Source organism: Carassius auratus, chromosome 1 (assembly GCF_003368295.1).
Source record: "Carassius auratus strain Wakin chromosome 1, ASM336829v1, whole genome shotgun sequence".
Classification (NCBI taxonomy): Eukaryota; Metazoa; Chordata; class Actinopteri; order Cypriniformes; family Cyprinidae; genus Carassius; species Carassius auratus.
The window spans coordinates 5,274,108-5,299,402 of NC_039243.1; the positions used below are offsets into that span (position 1 = coordinate 5,274,108).

The 25,295-nt window shown below is 40.7% G+C and overlaps 1 protein-coding gene across 1 annotated transcript in view; it reads left to right on the plus strand.

The window, feature by feature from the left end:
* Window positions 1-25,295, plus strand: part of sorcs3a (sortilin related VPS10 domain containing receptor 3a) — a 193,477-nt gene that overhangs the window by 119,934 nt on the left and 48,248 nt on the right. The window contains exons 5-10 of the mRNA XM_026201873.1: window positions 12,573-12,646; window positions 14,006-14,070; window positions 15,833-15,951; window positions 20,346-20,435; window positions 21,503-21,682; window positions 24,792-24,938. Of these exons, the coding sequence (XP_026057658.1) occupies window positions 12,573-12,646; window positions 14,006-14,070; window positions 15,833-15,951; window positions 20,346-20,435; window positions 21,503-21,682; window positions 24,792-24,938 (675 nt within the window). The remainder of the gene's footprint in view (window positions 1-12,572; window positions 12,647-14,005; window positions 14,071-15,832; window positions 15,952-20,345; window positions 20,436-21,502; window positions 21,683-24,791; window positions 24,939-25,295) is intronic.

The window sequence follows — 25,295 nt, forward strand, 5'->3', positions numbered from 1 at the left end:
TGATTTAGAGTGCTGTATATAAGTGCATCAGGAATTTATAGCTAACTCAATTAACCGGTATAAAAGTGAATTATGAAAATGGCCAGACACAGGAACAATAACACTTGGTTGCTCATTTCCATAATTTCATAACCTACTCATTCTGACTCATTCTCCTTCTCTGCAGGGCAGGTCAACACTTCACTGGAGTAGGCGAAAATTCTCTGAAAGTATTTAAGAGGTGTTTATATGCATGTGAACACTCGTCTGATAATTTTTTAATAGATTAATTAAACCATCAGAGGAATGGTTTGAGATAAATATAAGTTATAGGTGAAGTGTGTCACTTCAGAGCCTCTAGAGTTTTGGTACTGGAACTCAGACTGTTTTCCAATTATTCAAATTAATAAATTCAGTGAACGTCAGAGAAGTAACATATCTACTCATTGTAATCTATGGAGAAATATCTGTATTTGGACTCCCAAAATAAATGTCTGTGCATAAAAAAAAAAAAAAAAAAAAAAAAAAAACCTCTCTAAATTACCTGCATCTTTGAACTTAGCTCAGCTAGTTGTTACTTTTGGATTTAGTCAATCTGAGTCCCTTGAAATTCACACATGAGAAAGCTAAATGTGTCCTCCTGCCGCTAATTTGAGTCATAAATTGGGCTAATCTTGCCATCTGCCTTGCTAGCATAAACATTTCGTGCTTGACAGATCATTTAAACACTGTAGAGATCTCTAAGATTCTGAACGCCTAGCTTCTGGAGACCAATCTGTTAGTGCTGAAATTCTCTGAACTATCCTGGCACCGTAACACTTACTTATTCTTAACGTGTTAATATTCATTAACACATTTGACCAGTCGTTCATTTGTCTGATACAATTTTTTATGTATTAATTACATAGGCTATCAGCACACAGATGTGAATAATTCATAACATACTGCCACCTAGATGTATTACATTTTTCTCTAACTTTTATTTGTAATTAGTTATATGACTCATAAATAGCAAATGTCATATTGGCAAAATCTAGTTGAAAAAGTCTTAATACTCACTAACCTTCACATCCGGTCAGCATATCACAAGTAAAAATAAAATAAAATAAAATAAATAGAATCGCAAAAGGTTTTTTTAAAAATAAACTTTCATATGAGAAATAGCATTTCATCAATGATAAAGGGACTACCAATGAAAATGAACCTTTAGGCTAAATTGGGTTCATTTAAATTCATGAATGTTGATTAATGTACATTGTCCCTTTCTGAAATAAATAAATAAATTGTATTTAAATTTGAAACTAACACTTCTGCATGAGTGTTTCCAAAGCAATGGCTGAAGGAGTGAAGGGAAATTTGACATCTTTCTCTCTTCTGACCAACTTAATCAGTCGCTCCGTAATTTTTTTCTGTCTTTTGTAAAGTCATAGAAATGCTATTTTGGATTTTTTAAAATGTATTTTGCCATTGGAGCCAATGAGGACGTAAACATTTAATTTGTTGTATTTTTTGTTCACCACCATTGAAGTACACCCAACCATGACGACTTATCCTTGTGAGAATGCCGCAAATGTCCATTAATCATGCAGCCCTAATTTGAATACTGAGAAGATAGATCCGATCAGTTGTCTGGATACAGACATGGACAAATGTAAACGTGTTGTGTTTTGATAGGGTGATGCCTTGTGTAAACAGGGCTTCCATTGGTGAGTATAGTATTTATTTCTTATGTAAGTTAACTTGAGCTAAATAAAACCTAAGCAGTTGAATCACTTTTGCCTGTTATTTATTTTACAAACTGCAGCCGTTTGTTTCACGTGTCTCTAAAACATACCCAGATTAATTGCCTTCTTATTTCCTGTCTTTTTCTGGCATGGCTCATCCTTACCCTCCTCCTTCAGCAAACCATGCCTGATATTCCCTCTTCTGTCACGATAGGTATTGGGGAAAAACACAAAGAGAGGGTAGATCCAAATGCAGGTAAGGGTTTTATTTAAACAGAGGGGTAAATACAAAATAAACAGTCATGAGAGACAAATCAAACAAAAAGGGAACCGGATGAAACGGGGGACTCGGAAGAACGGAAAGGTAGAGGAAGTCTGGTGGGACGAGAGAATGAGACACATAGGGTAAGACAAAGCAAGACTGATGGACCTGAAACACAATGACATAAGACAAGGACTCCGTAACATAGACTAAGACAGACTGGGTATTTATACACAGAAGGATAATTGGGAAACAGGAGACAGGTGGGGTGAACAATCAATCACGTAACAAGGAGGAAGGTGACCATATAAGGGAACAGGAAGTGATCTGGGACAGACACCGTGAGAAGGAGGACATCTAGTGGAACCCCGGGGAACAACAACCCAGACACTGTGACAGTACCCCCCCTCTACGGAGCGGCTACCAGACGCTTAAAGACAAAACATGACACAGAGACCAGGAGGGAGGCGGACAGGTGGAGGCTCAGGGGGAGGGACGGAGGGCCAGAAAAGGAACACAAGGGGAACAAACACCAGAAATGATACATAAAACCGGGAGACCAGGAGGGAGGAGGACCGGAGGAGGTACAGGGGGAGGGACGGAGGGCCAGACTAAACTAAAGAGAACAGACAGAAACAGAACTCAAAAAACACAAAACATAAGTCCATGAAGGACATGTTGAGGCGTCCACTAGGACGGAGCAGATGACCACCACAGCCGTGTGGTCAAGGCCAGAGCCCTCCAGGGCGGAGCGGAAGACCACCACGTCTCTGTGGTCGAGGCCGGAGTCCACCAGGTCGGAGCAGAAGACCACCACGTCCTCATGGTCATCACCAGAGTCCCCCAGGGTGGAGCGGACGACCACCACGTCCTCGTGGTCACCGCCAGAGTCCCCCAGGGCGGAGCGGATGACCACCACGTCCTCGTGGTCACCGCCAGAGTCTCCCAGGGCGGAGCCGAAGACCACCACGGCCTTGTGGTCACCGCCTCGGGAACTGTAACGGACACCGCCTCGGGAACAACATCGGGCACCGCCTCGGGAACAGCATCGGGCACCGCCTCGGGAACAGCATCGGGCACCGCCTCGGGAACAGCATCGGGCACCGCCTCGGGAACTGCATCGGGCTCCGCCTCGGGAACTGCATCGGGCACCGCCTCGGGAACTGCATCGAGCACCGCCTCGGGAACTGCATCGAGCACCGCCTCGGGAACTGCATCGGGCTCCGCCTCGGAAACAGCATCGGGCACCGCCTCGGGAACTGCATCGGGAACTGCATCGGGCTTCGCCTCGGGAACTGCATCGGGCACCGCCTCGGGAACTGCATCGGGCACCGCCTCGGAAACAGCATCGGGCACCGCCTCGGGAACTGCATCGGGCACCGCCTCGGGAACTGCATCGGGCACCGCCTCGGGAACTGCATCGAGCACCGCCTCGGGAACTGCATCGAGCACCGCCTCGGGAACTGCATCGGGCTCCGCCTCGGGAACTGCATAGGGCACCGCCTCGGAAACAGCATCGGGCACCGCCTCGGGAACCGCCTCGGGAACCGCATCGGGCTCCGCCTCGGGAACTGCATCGGGCACCGCCTCGGAAACAGCATCGGGCACCGCCTCGGGAACTGCATCGGGCTCCGCCTCGGGAACTGCATCGGGCTCCGCCTCGGGAACTGCATCGGGCACCGCCTCGGAAACAGCATCGGGCACCGCCTCGGGAACAGCATCGGGCATCACCTCGGGAACGACCTCGGCCTCGGGAACAGCATCGGGCACCGCCTCGGGAACTGCATCGGGCTCCGCCTCGGGAACAGCATCGGGCTCCGCCTCGGGAACAGCATCGGGCTCCGCCTCGGGAACAGCATCGGGCACCGCCTCGGAAACTGCATCGGGCACCGCCTCGGGAACTGCATCGAGCACCGCCTCGGAAACTGCATCGGGCACCGCCTCGGAAACTGCATCGAGCACCGCCTCGGGAACTGCATCGAGCACCGCCTCGGGAACTGCATCGGGCTCCGCCTCGGGAACTGCATAGGGCACCGCCTCGGAAACAGCATCGGGCACCGCCTCGGGAACTGCATCGGGAACTGCATCGGGCTTCGCCTCGGGAACTGCATCGGGCTTCGCCTCGGGAACTGCATCGGGCTCCGCCTCGGGAACTGCCTCGGCCTCGGCCTCGGGAACAGCATCGGGCACCGCCTCGGGAACTGCATCGGGCACCGCCTCGGGAACTGCATCGGGCACCGCCTCGGGAACTGCATCGGGCACCGCCTCGGAAACTGCATCGGGCACCGCCTCGGGAACTGCATCGAGCACCGCCTCGGGAACTGCATTGAGCACCGCCTCGGGAACTGCATCGGGCTCCGCCTCGGGAACTGCATAGGGCACCGCCTCGGAAACAGCATCGGGCACCGCCTCGGGAACTGCATCGGGAACTGCATCGGGCTTCGCCTCGGGAACCGCCTCGGGAACTGCATCGGGCTCCGCCTCGGGAACTGCATCGGGCACCGCCTCGGAAACAGCATCGGGCACCGCCTCGGGAACTGCATCGGGCTCCGCCTCGGGAACTGCATCGGGCTCCGCCTCGGGAACTGCATCGGGCACCGCCTCGGAAACAGCATCGGGCACCGCCTCGGGAACAGCATCGGGCACCGCCTCGGGAACGACCTCGGCCTCGGGAACAGCATCGGGCACCGCCTCGGGAACTGCATCGGGCTCCGCCTCGGGAACAGCATCGGGCACCGCCTCGGGAACTGCATCGGGCACCGCCTCGGAAACTGCATCGGGCACCGCCTCGGGAACTGCATCGAGCACCGCCTCGGGAACTGCATCGAGCACCGCCTCGGGAACTGCATAGGGCACCGCCTCGGAAACAGCATCGGGCACCGCCTCGGGAACTGCATCGGGAACTGCATCGGGCTTCGCCTCGGGAACCGCCTCGGGAACTGCATCGGGCTCCGCCTCGGGAACTGCATCGGGCACCGCCTCGGGAACAGCATCGGGCACCGCCTCGGGAACTGCATCGGGCTCCGCCTCGGGAACTGCATCGGGCTCCGCCTCGGAAACAGCATCGGGCACCGCCTCGGGAACAGCATCGGGCACCGCCTCGGGAACAGCATCGGGCACCGCCTCGGGAACTGCATCGGGCTTCGCCTCGGGAACTGCATCGGGCACCACCTCGGGAACGACCTCGGCCTCGGGAACAGCATCGGGCACCGCCTCGGGAACAGCATCGGGCTCCGCCTCGGGAACAGCATCGGGCTCCGCCTCGGGAACAGCATCGGGCACCGCCTCGGGAACTGCATCGGGCACCGCCTCGGAAACTGCATCGGGCACCGCCTCGGGAACTGCATCGAGCACCGCCTCGGAAACTGCATCGGGCACCGCCTCGGAAACTGCATCGAGCACCGCCTCGGGAACTGCGTCGAGCACCGCCTCGGGAACTGCATCGGGCACCGCCTCGGAAACAGCATCGGGCACCGCCTCGGGAACTGCATCGGGCACCGCCTCGGGAACTGCATCGGGCTCCGCCTCGGGAACTGCATCGGGCACCGCCTCGGGAACTGCATCGGGCACCGCCTCGGGAACAGCCTCGGGCACCGCCTCGGGAACTGCCTCGGGCTCCGCCTCGGGAACAGCAGCTGCCTGTCTCCTCCTCCGCCCTCTACGATGGGGAGTCGGTGGCGTTGAGTCGGCCATCTTGTGCTGTGGTGCTGGGCTGGCGGCCATCTTGGGCTGTGACGCTAGGTTGGCGGCCATCTTGGGCTGTGGGGCTGGGCTGGTGGCCATCTTGGGTTGTGGGGCTGGGTTGGCGGCCATCCTGTGCTGTGGGGTTGGGCTGGCGCCCATCTTGTGCTGTGGGGCTGAGCTGGCAGCCTTGTCTGGACACTCTGGTGTGGTTGTTGCATCCCACTGGGCACGATGGTGCAGGTAATTGGTAAACCCCCAAAAGTCCAGTATCTCTAACCCCTTCATCTCCCATGAAGGTAAAGGATCATCCAGGCAATTATTAAATAAATCCTTTAGTGCTGCATCATTGTAACCTAGCCCGACTGCCATAGTCCAAAACAATTGCGCCAGGCCACCCACCTCACTTCCCTCTTGATGAAGGGTGATTAAGTTCTGGTATCTCCCCCTCCGTTCCTCCATGGTGGCTGGGGAACCGATTCGAAATCCCACACCGCTGGATCTAGGCATGACGGAGTCCTTCTGTCACGATAGGTATTGGGGAAAAACACAAAGAGAGGGTAGATCCAAATGCAGGTAAGGGTTTTATTTAAACAGAGGGGTAAATACAAAATAAACAGTCATGAGAGACAAATCAAACAAAAAGGGAACCGGATGAAACGGGGGACTCGGAAGAACGGAAAGGTAGAGGAAGTCTGGTGGGACGAGAGAATGAGACACATAGGGTAAGACAAAGCAAGACTGATGGACCTGAAACACAATGACATAAGACAAGGACTCCGTAACATAGACTAAGACAGACTGGGTATTTATACACAGAAGGATAATTGGGAAACAGGAGACAGGTGGGGTGAACAATCAATCACGTAACAAGGAGGAAGGTGACCATATAAGGGAACAGGAAGTGATCTGGGACAGACACCGTGAGAAGGAGGACATCTAGTGGAACCCCGGGGAACAACAACCCAGACACTGTGACATCTTCTCTCCATCACAATTTAATGGAAATGATCCAAGTGTTCAGGGCGTTATGCAAATACGTGCTATAGATTTTCTTTTTCATTATAAGTACATTATTAAAATCAGCTCTCCTCTCCCTGTTCCCCTCACCTCCTATTAGAAGGCCCCAGAGTCTCTCTGTTGGCAGTCAGTGACTGTCAGCAGTGGGTCCTTGCTGCAGCTAGTGATTTATTGATGTAAGTGGGAAGCTATGAAGCCGACTTTGTGACAGCTCCGAGCTTTTAAAATTGAGTGTGTCATCCGGCTGATGAATGACTACAGGTTGAGTTCACCCAGCAGCACAATATGTCAACGTCCACGCTTATGAAGGACCCAGTGGTCCATAGGCACTTACATCGACAAGGGATACATACAAGCCTCACCTACTGTATCCGGTCTGTCCCATGTTTTTGGACAGGCTGTGTAAAATGTGAAAGACCTGGCAAAATTTGAGATTTTCAGTAGTACTAATTCAACAGAGGAACACTATCAATGTTATAGTTTCCACTGCCACTTTGATTTTGCCAATTCATTAAGGCTAGATTTATTTTGAAGGCATTGATTTTTATAGTTTAACTTACTAACCAGCTTAGACTTGCATTGGTAACTCATCAGTGGACTTTCCATATTCCATATTTATGCATTCCAAAAGCACCTCTTACCAGTTTGCATGTTCAATAAGCCCGTCTACAATTTTTGTTCAGACCAATGCAAAAATCCACCCACATAATACAGTAATCAACATATCTGTGTTCCTGTAGCTCAATTGGTAGAGCACTGGGTTATCAACCGCAAGGTTGAGGGTTCGATTCCCTGGGAACACATGATATAAAAAATTGATAGCCTGAATGCACTGCATCAGCTAAATGCATAAATTTAATTAAATTATTTTTTTTATTTAATCTGACTCATCCCTTTTCTTAAAATAAAAATAAAAAGTTTAAAGTCTTTAAAGCTAATCTACTGTATCTATCCATCCATCCATCCTTCATATGACTGACTGTACATTAACAATTCTGAATAGTTCAAAATAAAGGCAAACAGGCTTTTTTGAAGTAATCATTAATATAGCTTTTTCTTTGACAGAAATGCTCACAGGAGCATTAGTTTCTGTATCCTGTCCTCCATTAGCTATCAATAATCACGATGAATCTTAGTTGAAATAGAGCAGAGCTTGACTGGGTCGGTGCCTTCTCACTGTTGGACTAGAATAACAACGCTCTATTCCCGGCAGGGGGGCGATCAACGGTGGCATCAATCAGTGTAATAGGAACACGACAAGCTTGCAGATACACAATTAGAGCAGTGGAAATTAGGCCATGTGTTTAGTAACATGTAGGGGTCATGCTGGCATGTAGCCGGTTGGTGGGATGTGTAGAGTCAGTATGGGGTCTTTCTGTACTTCTTTGGCACTATGTTCAATATGTTTAGCGTTATGCTTCTGGTAATGCATGGAAAACATGACACTGTGGGTCATAGGATCGGTTCTCCTACTTCCCACTCACTTCGACACATTCAACTGGAAGTTTTTTTTAGTACTATTTTTGTTTGTTAGTGCATTTTTGCCTGTTTTATTAGGGCAGCGAGAAATGGAGGGGGCAGGAAACTGTGGAATATATTTTTATTATTAATATGTATTATATATATATAAGTCTATGATTCATTTATATGATTAAGTAATTTGAGAGTTTAAACTTTAATATATTTTTTATGTTTTTATTAAAATTAGAATTTCAGTATTTGGTATGTGCTTTTGTCATGTTTATCGGGGTTTGTTTTATAATTATTGCTATTTATGACTTATTTATTTTTGTTTTAGTTTTAATTCAGTTTCAGTTTTTGTTTATTTCAGGTTACTAATGTTAGTGTTTAAGCTTGGCAACATTTATAAATTGCATTTTTTTCTTCTTCTAAATGCATATTTGATTTAATTTCAGTTTAATTTCAATTAACATATTTCTCGAATAGTTTTAGTTATAAACAGCAATAAAAACCCTGCTTAGTGATGTGCCTTGGCTCCTGCTGTAGTTTATTTCCGTTTGTATAACACTATATTGCAAATACCGTATTTTTCGGACTATAAGTCGCACCTAATTCGCATCAGTCCAAAAATACGTCATGACGAGGGGAAAAAAAACATATATAAGTCGCACTGGACTATAAGTCGCATTTATGTATAACCAAGAACCAAGAGAAAACATTACCGTCTACAGCCGTGAGAGGGCGCTATATGTTTTCAGTGGTAGGCTACAGGAGCACTGAGCAGCATAGCTCTGGGTGTGTGCTCACAGTGTGTGTGTGTGTGTTCACTGCTGTGTGTGTGCACTTCGGATGGGTTAAATGCAGAGCACAAATTCTGAGTATGGGTCACCATACTTGGCTGAATGTCACTTCACTTTCACTTTCATAGAGCGCCCTCTGGCGGCTGGAGACGGTAATGTTTTCTCTTGTTTCGTTTCAAATTAATTTTGATAAATAAGTCGAACCTGACTATAAGTCGCAGGACCAGCCAAACTATGAAAAAAGTGTGACTTATAGTCCGGAAAATACGGTATATAGAAGCAAAGGCTCACTTTAGGAATAATATTTAATTAAACTGAACTGAAATATCAGCTGTCTGTGTTTGGATTCTTGTTGTACATGAACCTTTTGAACTCTGTGTATTTCTGGGTTTGATTCAGTGATTGGAGGCAGTCTTCTCAGAAACAGTCTTTTAGATCTCATCAAAAGCACCAGTCCTGGTATTGAGCATCTGTGTGGTGCTTCCAGCTCCTGTCAGTAAACAGCTTGTGATGGTAACTCTCTTTGTGCTGTCTTGATGTAATGTTCTGTGACTTGTCAAGACGTACAATGCAATCTTCAGATGTTTTCTTACTCTTGTCTGTTCATTTAAAAATTTGAACAACTACATCTATGTCTCTTTAGAAATAAAGGATGACTACTCCAGAACACACTTGACACTTTGTATTTGTATTTATTTTATTTTTTGTAGCGAATTACACAATGTCTCGGAATATAGAAAAACGATCCCTTCAGGGTTTCCCTAACTTTTCTGAACCAAGGACATATTTCATAAGTTCATAACTGTTCACAGGACCCAATCTCACTTTTCAGAGCTGAATGGTTTGGCTCAATGCTTCATTCAAAATATCTATGGAGGGAATGAATGGGAAACCCAGACAGCAGAACATTTTAATCTGCTTCTGCTGTATTCATACAGCTTGGACATTCTCCAGAAACTCTAGCTATTTGAGACAGACTGCTTGGATCTATTGAACCCAGTTTGAAATCTGCCATTCTAATGGCTCTAGAAAGCTCTTGAGATTGAAGGTATAGTCCATGGACTGAGATCCATGTACTGACTAGAGCACAGTGGAGCAGAAATCTCCCAATGAATTCTCTTCGGACCTGAATGGACTCACCTGATCCATTAGAATTCCACTGAGATTCATCTTGCAGCTTCAAGTCAAGTCCAAATGATTCCATTTAGACACATTTTAATGTGTGTTGTGTTTCATGCACTGCTAGCTCCAGGTGACTGCTGAACCTCGAATGATCTATGCTTTAAACTTCTGCCAGTTGTCTTTCCTTGTTTCTTTCTGTTGCATGCCTCTGGTCTGACACATCTCAGAGTTTGAGCTATTATAATGCATAACAGAAATTTGGAAGGATAGTGTTTTGATAAATACAATTTGTCTGATTTATTTTCTGAATGCATCTCAAAGGAAATATTTCAGTGACTTTGACTTTGTGATATATACACACACACACACACACACACACACACACACACACACACACACACACACACACACACACACACACACACACATATATATATATATATATATATATATATATATATATATATATATATATATATATATATATATATATATATATATATACTGTATATATATATATTTAATTTGTCACTTTTGGTCAATGCAATATATCCTTGGAGATAAAAAATCTGAATTCCTTTCAATAATAATAATAATAATAATAATAATAATAATAATAATAATAATAAAACGTTTTAACAGAAGTATATTAATTATTTTGGCAAATATTTGGCACATATATTTACAGTATATACAGTATATACAGTAGGGGTGTAACGGTTCACAAAATTCACGGTTCGGTTCGATACGATACACTGATGTCACGGTTCGGTTCGGTTCGGTTCGATACGTTTTAGATACAGCAAAATGTAAAAACATCTCAACTTTTCAGAATGCCGCAAGCGCACCGCGGGTCATGTGACAAGAACTAACCAATCAGCTTCATCCTTTCCCGTAACAACGTTGAGAGCTCAGCCAAGATGAAGGATCAGCTGATCATAGTTGTATATGGATTGCAATTTTGAAATAAATTTAGTAGCAGAGCTACTGCAAGCGATTTTTAGAGCTGCAAATCCATTTATCCTTCGCTGAAATTTCCGCGTCTCATGGAGAGAGCACGTCATTGTTGCTTAGCAAAGACAGACGCCTCATGAGCGCTTCTGCCCGAGCGCTTTGGAAAGGAGGAGAAAGACGCGCTTAGCGTTTTCCATGCGTTTTTAGGCACGATATGTAAACGGCCCCTAAGGCGCTCGCTCACTCAGCACGCGCTGAAGGCTCGTTGCAAAATGTCGAATGCCTTTAACAGACCAGAAATATAAGATCCTAAAATAACCAACAGGTCTGGTGTTTGGGTTGGATTCCCTGTAAGCTATAGTTTCTAAATGCTGCAGGGATAGTTTGCTGCGTGCATGTTTCTCCTTTTTTTCGTCTTTTCCCAGATAGTACTGACGCATATATCCCAGATATTCCCGCTGGTGTTTTTTTTTTTTTTTTTATTCCCGCTGGTGTACCCTGTCATGTTGCAGATGCGACATACCGTTGTTTTTTTATCCACCACTCTCTTGCCATCACCATTATAGCTTAAAGGGAATCCAAAGTGCACCCAAACACCAGACCTGTTGGTTATTGGAGGATCTTCTCATTTCTAGTCTGTTAAACGCATTGGCTATTTTGCAACGAGCCTTCAGCGCGTACTGAGTGAGCGAGCGCCTGCTGAGTAGCCTAACATAAACATATAAGATGGTGTTTTTTTCTTCTTCGGGAGTGTCAGGGGCGTTGCCTGTTACGTTGTTTGGGTTATTGGGCTACCTTGTTGAACGCATATCATTATATTTCTCTCTCTCTCTCTCTTTTTTTTTTTTCCAAATATAATTAATTACTCCAACGAACCGTTCGGTATACATAATGCGTACCGCGTACCGAACCGAAAGCGTCGTACCAAACGGTTCAATACGAATACGCGTATCGTTACACCCCTAATATACAGATATAGTACATTTTATTATATACTTTTACATTAATTCTTTCTCTCCCTTTAATTGTTTTATTTTACAAAATATATTTTAAACCACAATAAAATATTAAAATAATAATAATAATAATAATAATAATAATAATAATAATAATAATAATAATAATATTAATAATAATAATAATAATAATAATAATAATAATACACAAATATATTCCTTATGATGTGATCCCTTTCACCAAGTTTATGTGCAATGGGTTTTATTTCCCAACACTATTAAAATGGCATATATTTATTTTCCATTGTGTTCAATTACCTAGAAAAGCCCAACCGTAACCAAACCGAGTTCTCTTTAACCCATGACAACTGATTTCAAGTTTGTGCTTTTTTGCTCAGTACTTTGAAAAGCACACAATAACTGTATAATGAAAACAAATTACAATGACAATTCAGTTGCATTAAGAGAAAACGCTCTTGAATGAAATGAGAAAAATTTGTCTCTAAATGGTTACATGGCTTTAACTTAACAGAGCAAATGATTGCAGATTTTAATGATTGCCACTTTCTTTTTTTTTTCTTTTTCTCTCTTTCTCTCTCTTTTTTTCTCTCAGTTGTATAGCTCATTTGACTTTGGCCGAAAGTGGCAGCTAGTTCACGAGCGAGTGACTCCAAACCGCTTCTACTGGTAGGTGGTAGAGTCACAGTCACACCTCATCTCCATTTCTCACACGATGTCACTAACTTACAATGTTATGGGCAAACAGGCAGAGTTTAGTCGAGTGCTGGGTGACATGATAATGTGGAAAATATAGATATATAAGATATATGGACGCATTCATGATATGTGGAAAGAGTGAGTTGAAAAGATGGATAATTCAACCATATCCATCTTCTCAGTTGCTCAAATTGGTCTAAAACCTTTGTTGCACAACTCCACTCTATTCAGTATCAAGACAATGAAAGAAAGGGAGAAAATAAGCATAGCAGAGGAAGATGGAAAGAAAAAAGAGGCATAACGATGGCTGAGGAGAGCAAAAGAGAATGGAATTGTCCATGGTGCTGCTAGATTTTACTTATATTTTTATTATTGAGAAAAAGTTTACACAAAAAGAAATGGATAGTACCTTTGAACAACAACAAAAATAAATTCAAACTGATCCAAACCCACATGAGATCTAGACTCCAGTATAGGGCCATCTGGTCAAATTGTGACTTTTTTTTTAGGGGCTGCACAATTTGACAATAATAATAATAATAATAATAATAATAATAATAATAATAATAATAATAATAATAATAATAATAATAATAATCATCATCATCATCATCATAATAATCATCATAATTCTATACTTTAATTTAGCTTTTATTTTATAATGCAGCAGGAACAGTACTATTTTACATGAAGTGGTTTATTTTATTTTTATTATTTATTTATTTTATTTATATATATATTTTTTAATGCAGATTTATACAGTGAAATTTACATCATTTTTTCAGTCAACACTGTCAATTGCAAGAAGAGTATTAATGCAAGGATTACGAGATACATTGACATTCTTTTTCAATGCATTCTTACCATAGTGGTCAAATCCCACAGGAAGTAGCTAAGACTATGTGTAACTTAGTTCTGAACACTGAAGGATGTTTTAGACTGAGCTTTTATCCGAAGTTTGCCTTCAATGTGAGAATGAATCACAGAAAACGGGTACACTGGTACAGCCTATTTGAGCTATAAAAGACACTGTCTAGTTAATGGTAGGGTTGTTTAAGGGCTGGTGCGTCACACACTCATGTTCCCAACAGGTGTCATCAATCTTATTTCTCCTTCACTGTCACCATCATGCACAAATATACACCTAATACATGGGTTTTAGACACACTTCTGTTACCTGCTGCAAATTGTACTTTGATTCTGTTCCCCATCATGTGGCTTTTTTTTTTACTTTGTTGGCTGAAATGGACCTTCAGTAAGACATCTGTTATGGATTTTTCATCTCTGTGATAAAAATGCTTTCTCCTTGCTCTGGTGTGTCTAATGCAGGTCAGTAACCAGTCTGGACAAGGAGTTAGATCTGGTGCACATGGAGGCCCACACTCCTGATGGCCGTGAGTTGCTTCTCTCTGTCTTTGTCTCTATTCTTCAACATTGTCCTGCAGTGTAGTAGTATAATTTTAATTCATACCAATGACTCAAATCTTTTGATGTAGAATGATTAAAAAAAGATGCGTCACTGACCCTCAGGTCATGGATGTAGCCCTTATTTTATTTAATTTATTTTAATTTATTTTGTTTTGTTTTGTTATTACATTTCAGACTGCAAATATTGTTTAAATCTCTCAAAATTGATTTAAATCTACGGTAACACTTTAGAATAAGGTTCCATTAGTTAATGTTAGTTAACTACTTTCGTTAACATGAACTAAGCAAGAACAATCCTTCTACAGCATTTATAAGTCTTAGTTCATGTTAATTTCAACATGTACTAATGCATTATCCAAATCAAAAGTTGTGCTTGTTAACAATAGTTAATGCACTGTGAATTACCATGAACTAACAATGAATAACTGTATTTTCATTAACTAACATTAACAAGATGAATAAATACAGTAATAAATATATTATTCATTGTTTGTTCATGTTAATTAATACATTAACTAACATTAAATAATGGAACCTTATTATAAAGTGTTACCAAATTTACTCATCAAAAGAACATCAAAGTCGATATTATATTATATTATATTATATTATATTATATTATATTATATTATATTATATTATATTATATTATATTATATTATATTATAGAAAGTTTAAGCATATATATGTGTAAATAAATCATTGAAAACAGAAAACTTTCCAAAAATTTTAAATGATTTGATAAGAGTAATTTTATTATTTCCTCAACAGATTTGTTTGATAAAGTTCTGGCAGATTATTGCTTATGCCTCTCTCACTCTGATTCATTTGAGAAAAGAAAGAGCCGTCTGATTTTTACTCCTTCTTTACTCGTACACTTTGTCTGAAACAATATGTCCGAGTACTTTTACATGAATGCCTTTAGCAGACGCTTTTATCCAAAGCATCTTATAGTGCATTCAGGTTATAGTCTTTTTTTTTTTTTTTTTTTCAGTATGTGTGTTCCCTGACATTTGAACCCACGGCTTTTTGCGCTGCTAGCACAATGCTCTACCCCTGAGCCACAGGAACACACATACTGGTAAAAGAAACTCTATTTTCATTCAATGTTGTTCAGACTGAAAACATTGACTGGCTCAGTGAAGATGTACATTCCTGTAGTTTGCTCATTCATTCAAAGAAATTCTCCTTCACAGTGCACACTAAGGTTATTTCAAATTCTCTTTTTCCCCACCTTCCTTTCACATCCCATCTACTAATCTACCGTACACTACTCCTTCAGTTCTGATGCTAGAGGAGAAAAAGAGATGAGATGAGAGCCCATGAGCTTGGGGATGGATTCTGAGGCTGAGGATAAAGCCAGTCCTGCAGGCAGCTAGACAGTATTACCGTAATGATAAGCACACCATCTGATAGCAGATTAATATAGGACCTGGACTCTCTCCGCCTTGCTTTCTCTCACTCCACCGATAGCAATAGTTAACAATAACTCAATAGTTCATAGCAACCAAGCTTCCAAAAACCAACATTGGGTGACATGAGGATGAACAAATAATGGCAGAAGTTTCAGTTATTTTTCCATTTGATATTAGATACATGATTCTGAATCTTCCACCTAATGTTCCTTGAGAAATTCAGAGGAGCATTCAGAGGTTACTGAACTCCATGCCCCCAGAAACAGAATCTGATTAACAGCTAGAATCCTCTTTCTGTCTTTCCTTACAACAGATTGTCAGTATGTGACATGCAGAGCTCAAGCCTGCTCGGAATCCAGTAGGACATATCCATTTTCTGGTTATATTGAGACCAACTCACTCGTGGTTCAAGATGAATATGTGTTTGTTCAGGTAAGGACCAGAGATCACTTACTTTAATATATTAATTATATATCAAATATTTAAAATATGAAATAATATTTTAAAAAAATCATATACTGTATTTTATCTGCTTCTCCTTTTACGTATGTACAGCGTATTACTGGACAAATATGTCCCCTAAAATCCAGAAGCCCTTTTTTTTATAGTTTGCTACAAAAATCTTTTTATTGTTCTAGTCTCTCTTTTCTTCATATGCAGTGTATTACTGTTTAATCCATTTACTATTGTAAATGTTGCCCAAACTGCAAGTCTGGACGTCAGAAAAAAGCCTTTAAGCCTTTTTATGCATTTATTTTTTTTTTTTGCCAGAGAATTACGTTTGGAAGGTAATCAGTGCTGGAATTATTGTTTTAATAAAGAGCATCTTCTGAAATCCTTTAGAGCAAAGAAGCAATTATTTTTGGATAATAAAATGACATCCACAATTAATATAAAGTTAAGTTTGGCTCAAATTAAAAAAAAAGTACAATGATAACAGTGTAGCCCTTTGCCATTAGTCTCTGAGATGAGGACTTCCTAGAACACCTGATCTGTTGGTGTTTCTCAGTTTGTTCCCACTGTGAAATGCTCTGTCATTCCCATTGCTCCTCATTTATAAATTATGAAATGTGGAACACAGTGTGATATAGTACATATAGACTATAAAAAGTGGGATCTAAAATTTGGCATATACAGTACTTGATGAAAATATCTAATTATACTGAAGCCCTCTGTCTTCAGATGCTGCTCATTTGCAAGAAGTTGAACTCTGCTCACCTTTGTCACATCGGCAACGCTTTGCACCGCTCATATCACCTCAAATTTCCAAATCTCATTGAAAATGAATGACTTCTGCTTGCTTTGGGTTGCAGATCACTCTCAGTGTGAATATACCTTAAAGAATTAGTTCACCCACAAACCATAATGTTTCCATAATGTTCAGGCTAAGTTTGTGTGCTTAAATATGTACTGTATGTGTTAATGTGTCATTTTTGACTCCCTAGTGGATCATAAGAATAATCTTAAACTCAAGGGACAAAGTGAAATGGTAATGGCCTACATTTCCAATTCCAATCCAGGGCAGTTTTTGAATATATTAATTTCCGTCTTCGTGAAAACAGTTGTCTTCGAAACAGTACATATTAGGGTGGGAACTATACCTATAGAATACAAATAATTCCATCCGAAGTCATGGCCAAAACTTCAGACTGGGAATGATAAATTACTGGATTTCCCAGGCAACAGAAAAGTTCCTCACATTGATGGCAAGTTTCAAAATATTTACTCACCATACCCTCTTGGAAGCCTAACTGCAGTGCAGATAACAAGTCCTGCAAATAAGAAGTGGACGTTCAACCCCAATGTTTTGTCATGCCACATCATAGTCCAAAGAATGTGAAACAGAAAAATCGATAATCCCAATTTCTTTCGAAGTTCAACTGCTCCTGGAAACCATCGATCCTGGCTGCTCCTTCTTTCTGTTGCACGCAGAGCGGCTTTATGGAAACACGTTGGGCATGCTGTTTGTTTAGAACTTTCCCTAGACCACCGCTCTCATTCTTTGCCTCTCTCTCCTCATTTATTGAATGCACATAACCCGCTAAGAAACATAACTTTTTCTGTCATATAATCACGGAGCTGTCATATTTCCATGTTCAAATCAGAATCATGTTTGGTGTATATATGCCCTCTAATTGAAATTATGAAAAGAGGAATTGAACGTGTCTGCTACTTTCACAGACACCTTTTGTGCTGCAGAATAATCATTTATTTCATTCTCCATTCCTCCGTGTGAAGCTGTAGATGTGACAAGCTCCTGACACTTCCTTAACAACCAGTGTGTGTTTGCTATAAGCGCTATCATTAGCACAAACAATCCCCCTCGGAGCTAGGTGGGAGCGGGCGCGTTGCTTGCGAGAATCAAAGATTTCTCTTGACAGAGAATAATGAGGATATTGATTGTCCTACAAGATATTTACCGCTCTCCACTCTTGAACTGGAAAGGGCATCGGCAAAACGTGACCAGGCAGTATCCTCCAAATCATAGTGAGGAGATTCTTTGAAACAGGTCGTTCCAGATATAACCTGCTAGCTCCGTTACTGAACTTCAGATTCCCTCTGAATTTACAGCATTGTGTAATGTGCTGGAAAAGATAGTTAGTTAATTACTCAGATTCTTGTTGAGTGTGCTAGGCCTCAGTGTTGCCAAGTCTGCGGTTTTACTGTGGAATTGGTTTACCTTTGCCACTGTTTTTTTTTTTTTTAGTCCACAGGTTAAAGTGATCTCTCCCCCACCACTCCAACGCTATTTCACTATTCCCCCCAGAACGCAATTTCGAAAGAATAAACCATCAACAGAAGGGAATACAGCAGAGTTTTGGGATAGTTTTACATAGCAGTTAGTTTGGTTTTGTTTGGCAGACCTGACAATCCTGTTATGTTAAAATGCACAACCCTTCATGTTGGGATAGTTTAATCTATGTCCAGTTATTCCCATAAAGGTCCAGTGTCCTGTAGAGTTTACCTCTAACCGGATCCAACACATTTATTTTTATTTTTTTTTGGGGGGGGGGGGGGGGGGTTCTAGTGAGTCTCAATACCTTGATTAGCTGGTTCAGGTGTATTTATTGTACTTGGGGTTGGAGTTAAGGGTTATTTCACCCAAAAATGAAAATTATGTCATTAATAACTCACCCTTATACTGTTCCAAACATGTAAGACCTCCTTTTATCTTCAGAACACAGTTTAAGATATTTTAGATTTAGTCTGAGAGCTCTCAGTCCCTCCATTGAAACTGTGTGTACGGTATACTGTCCATGTCCAGAAAGGTAAGAAAAACATCATCAAAGTAGTCCATGTGACATCAGAGGGTCCGTTGGAATTTTTTTAAGCATTGAAAATTCATTTTGGTTCAGAAATGTCAAAAACGACAACTTTATTCAGCATTGTCTTCTCTTCCGTGTCTGTTGTGAGAGAGAGTTCAAATCAAAGCAGTCTGGATTTCCGGTTCATGAACGAATCATTCAGTTCACCAAATCAAACTGAATAATTTTAAATGGTTCGCATCTCTAATACGCATTAATCCACAAATGACTTAAGCTGTTCACTTTTTTAATGTGGCTGACACTCCCTCTGAGTTCAAACAAACCAATATCCCGGTCAGTCAGTCTATTGTTCGTTATCTGGCTTGGCTCGGTGTTCATCTTCAGTTCTCTCTTCACAGCAGTTCAGTCAGTGTACTGTTTGAGTGCATGCATTACTCCGGGATATTGGTTTATTTAAACTCTGCTAGACTGTAGCCCTCCAGGAACAGGTTTGGACATCCCTGTTTTAACCCAACATGTTTACCCAGTTCTTAGTTGCCAGCACTGTTGGGTAGTTATTTTAAAAAAAGTAATTAGTTATAGTTACTCACTACTTGTTCCAAAAAGTAACTGAGTTAGTAACTGAATTACTCTATAATAAAAGTAACTCGTTACCAGAGGAAGTAACTATTTGCGTTACTGTAAAAAAAACAAAACCAAAAAAAACAGACAGGTGTTCGTACATAACTTTCAATATTTATTGCACGTCAACAGACAGCAAGAGTTTTATCCTGCACAAAAGTATTATCTTTGTAAGAAAAGTGTTTTTGGCCACTAGCTTTGTAGATGTGTGTCACACATTACATGTACACATTACATGCACGTTCTTGCCTTTGACCACAATGAATTTAAAGTAGTGCTTATATCTACACCTTGAAAATGCCAACTTTTCATCGGATTGCTCCTGACTCACCATTTCTGCTGCTGCTGCGACTGTTGCGTGTGTGTGTGTGTGTGTGTTTGGCGCCGCTGGCCCTGCCACGTGTGCAGGCATGTGTGTAAAAACACTGGCTCTGATTGGCTACCATGAAACACATGACTCTGCCTTAGCCAATCATAATCGCTTATCTCATTATTAACCCACCTCCTCACTCGCTGTGTGAGCCAGGGGTGCGTTCAGATTACATAGTTTATTAAATCAATGCATAGTAACGCACCGCATTTAGCGTTCAGTAACGTTAACGGCGTTGTAACGACGGGAAAACTAATTAGTTAGATTACCCCATTACTGAAAAAATAACGTCGTTACCTAACGCCGTTCCTTTAAAACGCCGTTATTCCAAACACTGGTTGCCAGCTACATTTAACAAAGCCAACATTAATATTTACATGTCAATATACACCATTAGTGTTGTATAAAATTACTCATAGCATGATGAAGTTTTTGGTAATAACTCTAAACTCTAATAACCTCTAAACTTTTCTTCAAAGTACAAGGACAAATTTATAGTTGCTGTCAGTAGATTTCCCAGTGTTTTTTTTAATATCTGAAATATGTGCTATTTTGTCTTTTCCATGCAGGTGACGACTACTGGCAGAGCAAGCTACTATGTATCCTATCAAAGAGAACCTTTTGTACGCATTAAAATCCCCAAATACTCCCTGCCCAAGGTAAGAGACTACTTAAAAAAATTGGGTCACACTTTATTTTAAGGTCCAGTTCTCACTATTAACTAACTATTAACTACGACTTTTCCTCAGTATCCTCCTAATTACTGCTTATTAATAGTTAATAATGTATAGTAGTAGTAGTTAAGTTAATGCACTGGGTAATTAAGTTTGTATAATATGGTCCTGTAGAATGTGCTTTTTAAGTAGTATTAAACAGCCAATATGTTAGTAATATGCTTGTTGATAAGCAACTAGTTAATAGTGAGAATTGGTCCCTTTACTAAAGTGTTACCAGAATGAATTATCCAGATAAGACAAATAAAATATTTGTATTTATTATAAGACAGCTAGATTCGGAAGAAAGCTTGAGAAGAGGAGAAAGGCACAGTTCAGCAGCTTTCTGTAAGATGTGATGCTCTCAGCAGTCATGATGTTAGTGGCTTTGGCACTTCATTCCACCAGAGAGGAACAGAGAGGGTGAAGGTTTTGGAGATTGACTGTTTCAGTAGTCGTCCTGAAGCCAGTGTCAAAGCCTTGATTTTGGTACAGCTAGGAACTAGTCGAGTGAGAGCAGGAGGAGTGTGACCAAATTCTCTTTGGCTAATTGAAAACCAGACATGCTGCCACATTCTGGATCATCTGCTGAGGCATAGTCGTGCTGGTTTGAAGGCCCTCCAGTATTGTTGTCTTTCTTTCTTTCTTTCTTTTTTATAGCAAGGGGTTTATTTTGATTGTTTATTTTAAAAATCTATTTTAATATACTTTTTTTTTTAATGATTTCATATTCATTACCTATTCATCAACCCCCTAGCTACTTTGCTAACCCTAGTGGTTTTGTACTGACACCTACTGGGGTGGATGAATGGTCAAAGGCTAGTAGTTACCAATGCCAAGCCCATTTCTGCACATTTTTCAATAATTGAAGTACAAAATCTTTTCAGTTTTCTTGCTTGGGTCAGTTGAGCATATATAAGAGTATATATATAATCATGCCCACTGAGAACTAGCAGGTGTCCTTGATAATGACTTGTGCTTTCTTTCTTGCTTTTGTTTTTTATGTTTTCTAGGACATGCATATCGTGAGCACAGATCAAGGTCAGGTTTTCACCGCTGTCCAGGAGTGGAACCAGAACGATACCTACAACCTGTACATATCTGACACGCGTGGGGTATACTTCACCTTGGCCCTGGAAAACGTCAGGACCAGCCGTGGCCTTGGAGGCAACAGCATGATCGACCTTTACGAGGCATAACTTCATCACTAACTTGTTAACAAGCTAACAATAGCCTTCAAGGCTTCATGCTAGATGCTCATTACTCCTCAGACTGCATTAGAATTCATGTCAGACGCTACTTCTCGCCCAGGCACTCAAGCATAGCCCACATTATCTTAAGGCTCTGGGGAATTAGCAAGAGTAAATGAATGATCACATTCAAGACAAAGAGATGAATTGAGTTGTAGTTAAATGTTGTCCAGATTGCTGATTCAATGGGAACTGCTCTTGTTTTGTGTATGACTCCTTCTATAAAGGGATTATATCACAAGGGATACATTTTCCCTTGATCTTTTAAGATAAAAGAGTTAATTGTATCATGCAGAGATTCCATAACTTATTTCCCTCTAGAAAAATGTAGCTCAAGTTTAGATTTGTTTTGGAGCATGATAACCGGTTTCTAGCTGGGCTTAAGCTTGGTTAAGAAAAACTGGTACTTGAGAAAAGAGCAATAATAATAATAATAATAATATTATTATTATTAGGTCTATTCAATAATTGTAAGTTATTATTATTATAATAATTTTTTATTATTATTATTATTTTTAGGTCAAAAGAAGCTTGGGAGTTTTTATTATAGGCACAAACACCAGTCTCTAGGATTTATTGGAGACTTTTTCCTGGAGAATCTCCTATGAGAGAAATAACTCTTATAAAAGCCAATAAAAGAAAATAATATACGAATAATTATAACCGCCACAATACATATCAGAAGCAACATAATAAAAGCACAGCAATACGTACATATATCAACATAATAAAAATGTGCCGGTGTTCATGTATTGAACCTGTGTTTAAGTGCCAGTGGACATTTCTATTTGAAACTGTTGCGAACATGCAATAAGGTACATAAAAACGGTGTTGAATAAAAAGTACGTATTTATATGAGACCAGGATGATTATAAAGTATACTTATTAATTTTCTGTATAATCACTACTCTGTCTATCACAGTCAATACTATTTTGTGAGGATAAATCCCCACAGGAAACCTTAAGTATCGGAAGTATCAATATCTCAAGATCGATCCACCTGTCTGTGCCCAGAACTCTTACAATGCCTGTAGTTTTTCTGTAAGAATAGATTTGCCAATTGAGTTCGAGGAAATCATTCCTCCTTCACGACAGTAAGACATTACCATCAGAATATGGTCTTTCTAAGCATATACTATAACATATTGCTTTAAAATTAGCAGCCTATACCAAGCACAAAAAAATACAGGGGAATGAAACATTGCTTCCCTTGTCCAGGCAGCTAAAAATAGTCTCCATTAGTGAGTGCAAGCAAGTATGGTTTCATTAATACATTGGTTATGATGCATCTCCACTCTTCTGTGCCAAGGCTGGCTCATAGCACGATCACCATGCCAATACTGAATCAGCAGTCCATCCATATCTTTAATAGATTGCAGCAGCCTTCATTAATGCTCACTGATAACTGGCTTTTTTCACTGAAGCTCCAGTTGTAGCCTAAGATGCGGCTTGTGACTGGACGTTTGTCATATTTATCTGGCTACTGATCAGCGAGAAGTGGGGTTGTTTTACTTTTATATATTTTTATAACAGCAATGATCGATAATGCATATTGTGGTTCTGGCACTCTGTGCGCACACTTCTTTGGTATTGGCATCAGCGGTGTGCTGTGTGCAAAGGGCACACACTGCTTACCTTGGCTACACTAGTGTTTAAATATAAACTACCATTTGAAAGTTTATAGTTAGTTTTTTTTTTTTTTTACTATAATACTTTTATTTAGGAAGGATTTTTATTTTTTATTTACTCACAAGAGAGAGTACATACTTTGACATTACAAAAATTGTATGTCCAACAGTGTTGTTTGAACTTTCTATTCATTAAAAAAAAAAAAAAAAAAATCCACTAAAATATTAAGCAGCACAACTACTTTTTTGTTTGATAATAATATGAATAATAAGAGCTTTTCAGCTTTAAAAGCAGAGGAATAAATTAAATTTTTAACATATATTAAAATAGAAAAAACTTATTGTACATGTAATAATATTATACAATTAAGATATTTACAAATAAGATATTTACAACTATCTGCACACATTTTGAATGGCAGCGTATGGACACAAAAGGTTTATGGACAGTTAATTATATATGAATGTTTTAAATTACATATCAGACTAATAATGTATGCAAATTATTATTAATATTTATATTAATATTAATTTATTTTAATAGACATTTTTATTTTTACCAACTGGTCTAAAGGTTTATTATAAGTGGATGTAGAAAGTCAATTTCCAAAAATGTTCTTTCCTCCCTGTTGAAAACTCTGGTCACCAGCATATGATTCCCTCCAAATGGCTTCTTAAATAGTTTAAACAGCAATACCTTCTTGGTCATTTTGCTCTTGTTTTATATTTTACAGAAGTAATTCAGGGTAAAAATCTTTGCATTGTTTGCTCAGATGCTCTTTTGATTGTTTGCTCAGTGCTGAACACATAATCCTAAAGAATTCATTGGAAACACGAATGAGCATCTGATATACTCTCTCACGTATGACCCGATTTGCAGAGCATGCTGAATGTGAACTGCTCTAACACAACCAATACATCCTTCTTCTTCTGGGAGAACATTGGAATGGAGAGATGGAAGCTAAAGGATAATAAATAATTACCGCTGTGATTGACACGTCTGGCCAGCGGAGGAGGGGACCTCATTAGTTGTGTCCATCCAATGCAGCTCCGTCACTGTGACACTGTCAAATGCAGTCCCTATTAGTGCCACTTACAGTCTCGGACCCTGCCTTAGAGCATGCTTCGCTAACGGGGCACGATTTAAAACGGGTTGCTAGCACCACTGTCATGATTCAATATTGCTAAGTTTGGGCTTGTTTTAAGCTGAGGATGAGCAGCCTGGCACTGGGTTCGATGCTTGTCAGTTGGAGTAATACCTTGAAATTGTCTAGAGCATGTCAGCTAGCTTTGACTATCACGGAGTGGGCGCTAGTGTCTGCATAATTAAGAGACTTTAGTAGATGACAGTCCAAAGCACTTTAACGGTGAATGTAGATGTTCATGTTCATATATGGAGCCTATTTCTTCCCCCTTGTTCCCAGGTAGCAGGGATTGAAGGTATGCTCCTCGCTAACAGGAAGGTGGAGAACCAGGTGAAGACGTACATTACTTATAACAAGGGCAGAGACTGGAGGCTTTTGCAGGCGCCCCCTACTGACCTGGCAGGAAATCCCATTCATTGTGTGCTGGTAAGAAATGAGAGTGAGAAACAAAAAGGCATGTTTTGGATTTTATTTTATTTCATTTCATTTTTTTATTTGTTTAATTTTTTGTGAGTAAACTTTTCTTTAGTTCGGTCAGTTATGTTAATCATTACTAAAGTACAATTATTTTATTTTATTATAAAAAACATTTTTTTTTATTTATTACTTAACATATTTTTTGAATAGGTAAACTATTGATTAATTATTGGAATAGGAATAAAATAGAAATAGTGATTGAACTATTCATTTAACTTGGTCTGTCTGTTTGTTATTCTTGTTAAACATAAGTAAAATAACAGCATTTTTATGAATTCTTTTTTTTTTTTTATGGGCCGTTTTGTT